The 10,000-nt window shown below is 36.5% G+C and overlaps 1 protein-coding gene across 1 annotated transcript in view; it reads left to right on the forward strand.

The window, feature by feature from the left end:
* aralar1 (calcium-binding mitochondrial carrier protein aralar1) overlaps positions 1-10,000 on the forward strand; it is a 41,290-nt gene that overhangs the window by 30,782 nt on the left and 508 nt on the right. The window contains exons 9-10 of the mRNA XM_070122800.1: positions 8,306-8,396; positions 8,590-10,000. The exon at positions 8,590-10,000 is cut by the window's right edge and continues 508 nt beyond it. Of these exons, the coding sequence (XP_069978901.1) occupies positions 8,306-8,396; positions 8,590-8,740 (242 nt within the window). The 3' untranslated portion in view covers positions 8,741-10,000. The remainder of the gene's footprint in view (positions 1-8,305; positions 8,397-8,589) is intronic.

A 10,000-nucleotide genomic window follows, 5' to 3' on the forward strand; every position in this document is an offset into this window, starting at 1 on the left:
ACTGTGCTCCCCTCACAAGTGGCCACTTAAAGGGATCGTCTGGTCTTTTTTAGGTGATTTTTGTCCATCTTGCCGAAATTGAGTTAAATGCATTTTCAAGGAGTTCCTCGGCCCCGGTTCACCCCTGAAAATTTCAAGGCCCAACCATTATTGTTTATGTGGTAGCAGGCATTTTCGATGTCGACTGAAACATTATTTTTTTTTTCACCTTAGAAAATCAGCAATTGTGATGCAATGATTAGAGATAATTAAAAAATGAGATTATTTTCTGAAAGCTTATTAAATTTCACATGAGACCAACCTTCATTTTTTCGGAATAATTTTTAAAATCTGGCAAGCTTCCAAAAAACGACAATGAAGAAATTTTCATACAAATAAATAAACATGATATGCTGTTCATATGGAGTATTTTATTTTATTTATGTTAGGCTAAGATAAACCTCAGGTAAAATTTTTATGAGAATCTGTTCTTAACTTTTTGAGTTAGAAAAAAAAATCCTGGATCCAAATCATGGTCCCTATCACCACTAAAGTGCAATAAGTGTCTAACTTAGGTTAAACACACCTTTGGGTAAAATCTCATAAAAATGTGTTCATAACTTTTAGAAATATCAAAAAATAAAAAAAAAAAAAAAAAAAAAAAAAAAAAAAAAAAAAAAAAAACGAAAGTAATAATATAGATAAACAAAAGGTCATGGGGTACATGAAAATGATCTATATGTGCTTATATACCTTATATACATACTTTTACATTACCATGTAATTGTATTTCGTCTTTCCACGGGGTCTGAATGTGAAAATTGGCCACATGACCCCGTAGAGTAAAACACCAGTATTCCGCTAACGCAAAGAAATGTATTTCATGGTGCACAACAGCCGGCCGCGCTGAAAAAAGGAAGTGTATGGTACCAGTCCGACTGGAGAACGGTTATTTTTCCAATCAATATTATACATTGTACAACCCCATTAGAGCAACAATAATAGGTAAATAATAGATAATTATATAATATACAAGCATTTCATACATATGTTATGTATGTTTTAACGTATTATGGCTCATTTTGTAGTTGAATAATAGATCTATTACATGATGCAATAAGGATTTGCAATATTTTCATGTGCTACTTATAAAAGTGACATATATTTTCAGTATCCCTTTTTAGGGGGCCGAGGTAGTGGGCTTCGGAAAATATTCACCAAAAAACAGAAAGTTTGACTTCTAAAAAATGGCTTCTGCATATTATAGTAAAAGAATAGTTGTATTCAGATATGAAATCAGAATGGCTGTATGATTTTTGAGGGGGATTTTGGATAAATTTTTAGAAATGGTCAATGTAGGCCTATAGACACGAAAAATTACTGCCACCCTGCTACACTACACAAAAGATTTTGAGAAACTGTTACATGCTGGCAATATCTGGAATACTTCGGAATACAGGTAAATGATAGACGATTATGGCTTAGTTAGATTATGTTTCTCCCTTTAATTTTTCATACCATAAGGATTATGAAAAGAGAAAAAAAAAATCAATGACCGTTATTTCGGAAGTATAGTTTTTTTTTCATACAAGGTTATGGATGCAAATTTAGTCCAAAATAAATGTATTATGGCTCTTTTTGTAGATAAATAGTGTGTCTATGGATTTTTTCCTGTGTTTCTTGTAAAGTTGATGTATAAGTGATGAAAACCGTTTTTTTCGGATGCCTGCCAGTCAACTCGGTAAAATATTTCTAAAAAAATAATAAAGTCGAAATCAAAAAAAGTGCATCCTATATTCCATAGAGAAAGGACGATTCTTTATTATAAAACAGTTTGAATGACTGTGCAATTTTTTCCTGATTTTATTTTTTGTTTGAAAAATGGTAAATTTTCCCCTTTTTTCGGTGATTTATTTGTTTTTGTTTTTTGACTATGATTCAAAAACTGTTCAGGCAATTCCGAAAAAAAATCTACCTCAGAGATCAGGCTAGGGTATAAATAAAAGGGTGTGAGTTTCATCAAAATCGGCAAGAAAATAAAAAAAATTACAGACGATCCCCTTAAGTATAGAGATTCCATACTTCCACCAGCTCAGTGGTTTAGATCTTGGGTGCAACAAGTTAATTTGTATATACTTAAACAATTATTTTCTTAAACCGATTTACATATGAAGTTCTGCATGTTATGTAGGCCAAAAAAAGGACTCGTAATAAGTATGTTATGCACTCTTAGTATTGGAATTTCCAAAAGTGGTGTATTAGAGAGGTTCAACAGATCACACATTTTCAATTTTATTGGCTTCACTTCATAAACCTTCATTTTCATTCTGCATTAAACTAATTAGTTATAAAAGGCAATACATTTATGGCTCCTACTCTTCATGAATAAAGAGGGAAAATGTACTTGGCTTATACATTGTAAAAAGCAACAATTATTAGGTTGCAGATGTTTATATTTTATTGTCATTTTTGTATATCATAGTGTCTTTCCATGAAAACTGCTTTTTATTTGGTTGCTAAAACTTATTTTTGTAAATTTCTCAAACTTCTTGAATATTACACTGTCAACAAAATTCAAAATTAATAGCTAGCTGTACAGTGGCAATAATCTAAGTCAGTGAAAGTCATGTCTTTATGATTAATATAATATTCTGAAGAAAAAGAACCTAGAATTTAGAGACTGAAAATTTACAGTGTGAATCAGATTTTTTAAAAATATACTTCTAAATGATATAATTCAGGTGAGGCAATCAAATCAAACTGTGAAATTTATAGTGCTCTGATCTGGGAATATAAATAAGTTCTATAATCCTAAGCAAACTAATTAAGGGTTACCTACAATTGGGGTAAAAGGAGATAAAACTTGGTTAAAGAGTTTGTGCGAGTAGTTGGATTTATGAAAAGATAAACATGAAATCTTGACAACCATTTTTTTATACTCTTAGCTTTCTGCTAGATGAAAAATCAGCATGTTTGGGATACATGGAGGGGGAGGGAGATCAGGGATCTGGATTAGCAAATTTTTTTTTTATTCAAAAAGGCTATGAGGCAAGATACTCTATTGTTATTCTTTCTTCTTCCTCTTCTTTTCCTTCTCCTTCTCTTCCTTCCTCCTCTCCTTCTCCTTGTCCTTTTTCCCCTTCTCCATTATCATCTTCTTCTTCTCCATTATCTCCTCCTCCTCCTCCTCCTCCTCCTCCTCCTTCTCCTCCTTTTTTTCCTTCTCCTCCTTTTTTTCCTTCTCCTCCTTCTCCTTCTCCTCCTCCTCCTTCTTCTTATTTTCTTCTTCTTCTTCTCTTCCTCCTCCTCCTTCTTCTTTTTCGTCTCTTCCTTCTCCTCCTCCTTCTTCTTCTTCTCTTCCTCCTCCTTCTTCTTCTTCTTCTTCTTCTTCTTCTTCTTCTTCTTCTTCTTCTTCTCCATCTTCATCTTCATCTTCATCATCATCTTCTTCTTCTTCTTCTTCTCTCCTCCTCCTCCTCCTCCTCCTCCTCCTCCTCCTCCTCCTCCTCCTCCTCCTCCTCCTCCTCCTCCTCCTCCTCCTCCTCCTCCTCCTCCTCCTCCTCCTCCTCTTCTTCTTCTTCTTCTTCTTCTTCTTCCTCCTTCTCCTCCTCTTCTTCCTCCTTCTCCTCCTCTTCTTTCTTCTCCTCCTCCTCTTTCTCCTCCTCCTCCTACTCCTCCTTTTCCTCTATTCCTACGTGGGTGTTTTAAAAAATATTTAGTTTTTTGATGATTTTCAGCTTAGACATGGCAAATGCATGGTAATAAATAACCCATTAAACCATTGTGAGCCCTATTTTGTAGGAGAAACTTCTGTAATTGGATATCTAGTAGGTTTCATTCCAATGGATCATTTGGTATTTGATATTTGTGATTCTTTCCCCTAATAATCCCCCCACCCCAAACCCTTGCCCATTGTTGTCGTGGGGGGGGCTTAGGAGACGGAGACTGAGACCCAATGCAGGGATCTCTCCTGCCTAGGGCCTCAGCCCTTGACTCAACTAATTTTGCATGGTCTTTTCCCCCTCCAGCTTTTTTTTCTGTCACTTCTCCAATCCCTTCTACTATCTACTTCCTAAGGTGTAAGAGCCATGCTGAAAGGATGAAAGGCTGACCTTGTGCCAGTCCTGAACAGCTTGCGGGAACCATGGGCACAGTACTTCCTGATTTAGTCATCTAGCCTTTACCCCTGTACAGGACACTAGGGGGGTGGATCGTTTATTACCCTTTACATAATCAAGGCTTCCCATGGCCAGTAATGAAGATGTAATACCCTTATTAGGGGCAATGAGGCTTGCCCCTTTATCAAATAGCCCCACCGGCTCCCTGACCCCAGGCTCTCCTTTGACCACGACTCCGAACACTGAATCTACTACCCACTCCTCAATGCCTACTAGTGCATCACCCACCCAAGCAGAGACTCCATCTCCAGAAGACATTCCTACCCTCTCAACTTCCTCAAATTCATCAACTCTACCCCTACAACCTTCTTCATCAAACACCTCAACCTCCCTTATTACTACCTTACAGCCTTATTCTCCATCTCTCCGTAATACTACCCCCCTCAACAACACTCTAGCTTCCACACGCCCCTGTCGTTCTGCCACCACCAACCTTACAAATATCTTAACAACTCTATTTAGCCCAGCTAAATGGGACCAATTTTTTGTGATCCCCCCAACAGCTCCTTACTCAGACAACACTTTTCTCTTCCAACAATGTCTCCAAAAACATGTAGGCAGAGTCCCTTTCCGTACCCAATGCGATCACTCCTGCCTCGTAACAGTCAGATCTTAAGCTGAAGCTATAGAATTATCAAAACTAACTGATCTCCTGGCAACCCCATCTCTGCAGAACCTCATCCAACTCTTAATACTTGTACCGGAACTGTCTCTATCTCCCCAGCAAACTGCCCAGTTGATACCAAAGATTGGTCAGATTGTGGAGAAGACTTGCTTGGCTGCCTCAAAGATCAGGACATGATATCAGTACATTGCTACTCCATTCCTCCTAGAGGTCATCAAAAGAGACCCACCAACATTGCCAAAATTACTTTCAGTACACATGACCTTCCCGTCCGTATCTACATTGGTGAACTCTGTTCAACCATACCAAACACTGCCGCTCCACAGACCAATGCCCCCTCTGTGCCCAACCCGGTCATAACAGATCAAACTGCCCTGCATAAACACACATATGTGCTAACTGCAGTGGCCCCCATAATGTATTTTATAGAGGCTGTCCCACTTACAAGTTCGAGTCAGAGGTAGCAGCTCTCAGATACATGAATGGTCTCACTCTACATGAAGCCAGACAGGAAGCACGCAAACAAGGTTTCTCTTATTCTCCCTACTCCAGTAATGTTGCTTGCTTTGCCCCTCCCCCTCCACCTCAAGATCCTACACCCTCCCCTATACCTACTTACTTCCCCACTTCCACCACTTCCACTCCTACATTCAACCTCCCCCAGTCAAATTCTTTTGCCACTCTAATTCCAGACACCCCAATCTCAAACACAGCTCCAATCTCAGTTACAGCCCCAACACCATCCCCTCTCCCTCCCTGCACTACCTGCAGTAGACAAACTAAATGTTCCACCCCTTCTTCCCCTACTGCACACTCACCTCCACCTAAATTTACCTTTACTCCTCAGACACCAGTCTCCTCTTCCCCCCCTCATAAGAAAACCTTTTGTCCCACAAAACTCCACTACAGAAACTATGGAAGACATTCAAAGCTATATGCTTGTGACACAAAATTCCATAACTCATGCTCCCTCCACACTTGAAGTGATTGCCGATATCCATACCTCTCCTACTCATATTCCCCCTACGCCCCTTCCTCGTACTTCCTCCGAACACAACCTAATCCCCTCAATTCTGTCCACCACCGATATCCATCTTCCAGATACCCATCCTCCTGATATCCATCCTCCTACTACTAATATTCCCCTCACACCACTTCCTCCTACTCTCTTCCAACACAACCCACCCCCTTCAACTCCAACTATACACACATTCTCCCTCCCTCCATCCCCTCTAGCCTTTCCACTCCCTCCCTCCATCCCCTCTATCCTTTCCACTCCCTCCCGGATACACAGGGGAATCACTCATGTCACAACACCCCCTGGCTCCTTCCCCCCCGAGATTCCCCACCAGATTCCCCAACACATACTGGTGCTTTCACTCATAAAATAACTAAGATATAGCTCTCCTACATTGGAATATTCGCGGTTTCCGTTCTCAAATCAGACCTATGTCATATCCTTGCTTCTTATAACAACCTGTTCACCTTCCTCAGATGCATAAATATCCTTTTGTTCTAATTCCCTTACCTAAATCACCATAACCCTTTCCCACATCAACCCTCTTACTCATTTTCAACTTTCTAACATTACTCTAGATAGTTGAAGCATAGCAACTATCACCTGACATCACCCTTTACTATTCCTTCCTATAGTGCTATATGACCTTAGATGTCTAGCACATTTATTTCACTTTTAACCATTAACCATTCCCCTAATAACCCTTCTTCAAGCAAAGGTTACAGTATGACCTAAGGAGTGTAGAGTAATATCTTTCCAGTTACATTTTATTCTGCATTCCAGAAAAAACATGCAATATTTCATTTCATTTCAGAGTCTGCTGCTAATTCCATATCATTTTAATGCGTTTTGTATTGTTCACCAAGATTGTCACAAGAAAAATTGTCTATATAGATTTTTTTTTTTTATTGGTTATTTTGTATAAGTTACATGATGTCTTGATCAAGGAGAATTAAGAACAAGGAAGCATATGCATCTCCAGCTGTTATTATGATTGAAACAGTATTTATCTTATGATCATTATTATTGATAATATTGTTTGTGTTGTTAGTATTGGGAAGAGTTTTTTATCTAACTGCAAAAGGTACTTTAAAGGATCATTAGCTATGATGGGAATTAACATTTAAATGATGATTTTGTTGTTTTGTGTTTTATTTTATTGACTATGAAGAGTGGAGCCTTTCACAATTCTAATTGCCTTGTTTTTTATATAGTTGTTAATAAGGCTGTTATTAATTTTTGTATCGTCTCTTTCGATAGTCTACTAATGATAATGTATTATATGGTGTTTTGAGGAGAAAGCATATACTTGCATTCTTGTGTTGAGGATTTTGAATAAGCATCCTGGGGAAATGACTCCAGTTTTTGGTTTCTAATAACATTTGATTGTGGTAGGTAAGTCACCAAAAAAATTTCCTATTGTACTATAATTTCTCCATTTTAAAGAGAACTGTATATCCATGTATCTTTGTATTCATTTTTGTGTATATAATTAGGTATATATACAATGTTTAAGTAGCTTATTTGATGCTTCATTATATCATTATATCATATTATCCCGATGGCATTAAGGGTGACATGTTTAAAGACATGCCACACCCACTGCGAGTTTAGTTTATTGATTGTTGTTACACATAGATGGCTCTACAAGTCACACATATGGCTCCACAAGTCATATAATGGCTCTACAAGTCACATAGATGGCTCCACAAGTCACATAGATGACTCTACAAGTACTTTGTCACAGAGGAGTCAGTTACTAGTACTACTAACCTCACCTATTTATCCTTTTCCTTGATTTTTTCGCATTTGTCTCATATTGCTATTAGTAATGTTTATGACTTTATGTTAATTATAATATTTACAATAAAATTACAGCATCAGTATTGATAGTATAGTAAGACACATTTTTCTTAAAACCTTTAAAAAAAGGGAAATCAGGTTAGATCACAAGGTCTACTAATTGACTCATTAGTGGCTGAGCACTTGTGGAGCTATTTATTTGGTGAAAGGAAAAACTTAAGTAAACTTTACATTTTCTCATCAGTATAGGGGTAATTGAGCTACATTTTGAGTATAATTGCTGAAGGGTTTAGAAAACTTTTTTTTGGTGACTAGTTTTGTAATTTTCATAGTAAAGTAGTTAGCAAGAAAGGGACAAAAATGCTTTTTGTATACTGTTTAACTAACTATATCTCCTATTGGCAAACTGCATTTTCATAATTCATATATTGTTGTAGTAACAGGCTACATAGACTTTATAATCCATCAGTTATTAATAGAATAATTCAGAATATAAAGTGAAAGTATTTCTTTTATCCATTAATTTAGTTTAGATCCTGAATAATTTATATCAAAGCATGTACAGTATAGGTATACCTTTTAAATAATGTAGCAAATATCATCTTACACTGTGGACCATCAGAGCAGAAGCCAAAATACCACCAAAGATGAAAAGATGGGTATTATTTCTGGTTTCTGAATTCTTTTCCTTGATCTTCCCAGCTCGTGTGTTCAGGTCATCCCCACAGTTTGGTGTTACACTGGTGACCTATGAAGTTTTGCAGAGACTCTTCTATGTTGACTTTGGTGGCAGGTATGTTCCAGAATTATTTATGTTTTGAATCTGGTAATATTCTTCACTTTAAGATCAGTTCACTGTTAAAAGTAGTTTAATATTTAGAACTGAGAAGAAAAAAAAATGATAGAATAGATAAATAGATATTAAGATTCTCCAGACCTCTAATATGCCACAACATAAATATATTGACACTTTTTATCTTCCCCAGTCGTCCAAAGGGCTCAGAGGCCCAGCTTCCTGCCTCAGCTGCAGATCTGCGTTCTACCAACCCAGACCATGTTGGAGGGTACAAGGTTGCCGTTCCTATCTTCAGAGGCATTGAATCAAAGTTTGGCCTCTTCCTTCCTCGTTTCGCGTGAGAGGAGAAAGAGAGATATTGTGTATATTTTGGGGTGTAGTTAATTATTTTTTAGAATTTTGTGCTCTGATTTTACTATTTATTTTATATAAATGATGATTTAAAGAAAGAAAGAAAAGTATAATTCCTTTTAAATATTTCCTGTTTTAATATTTATCACATGTTCTTTAGTAGTGAATTTTATGAAGTCTGGAAATAGCATGTTATGTTCATGATGTGTATATATATGCATAATGTTTGTTTTTTCCTTGTTTTCATACTCACTAAAAATAAAATTTCAGAAAATGTGGTTCAGATCAAGTAACACATTTTAATTTAATTTAACACATTTAATTTGTGAGATGTCATTCACATTGTAGAAGGAAGAAAAGAGCAAATGTTGGATGTTTTCCATCCATGTAATCTGATAAATGTAAAAAATGTAAGAGATTTTGAAATGGAAGACTCAAAGAAAAAAAAATATTTTTTTCTTTATTCCTTATAACAACAGGAACTGAAATGAACTCAGTAGCACCTCTATGTGATTCATATGTACAGGGTAGTGTCAAACTAGTTGAACTTTTCCTTTCATTTTCATAGGACAGTATAAAAATGCAATAGAAAACCAAAAGCTTGTTCCACTCTGAAGTGTGCATGCGCTCTCAGAGTATTTGTATAGGTCAGTTAACAAGCCTGGGTTTGAGTTTCATGTGTGATCAAATATGTCACTAGCAATGTAAATAGGGTTTTGTGCTGTGACCCACTTATATAAAATAGATATCCAATTACCTTTGAAACTAACTAAAGTTGTTATCTGAATTGCCTTTTACGTAAATACATTTAGCCTTCACTAGTAGAGGTAGGCTTCATACCTGAATTTCAATAGATTGTTATGAATGTATATTAATAAGATCTCCCAAGGCATGTGTGATAACAGCAGGCTTTGAAGCCCATGAAAAAGGATATATTGGTACATGTAAGAGATTGGTTTTGCCATCTTTCATACTGGATATCTCTGACTTGAACCATGAATATGTTAAACACTAAAGATTTGATTAAGATCTATTTATTTTTATTCTCTTAGCTCTTCAGATATGCTGCAATTTGACCTGTGGATATAGAGCACACTGTAGTATTGAAGTCTCAATAGAAAATGTATATGACCTTAACTATGGCAATAATCTGTAGATTAAAATAAAATCAATGGCAACTCGTGTACAGCTGCATTTGTATAAAAAGTGAGTTATCTATTGATAAAGGACCTACAGGTGCAGACTTTGAG

Source organism: Penaeus vannamei, chromosome 1, assembly GCF_042767895.1.
Source record: "Penaeus vannamei isolate JL-2024 chromosome 1, ASM4276789v1, whole genome shotgun sequence".
Lineage (NCBI taxonomy): Eukaryota > Metazoa > Arthropoda > Malacostraca > Decapoda > Penaeidae > Penaeus > Penaeus vannamei.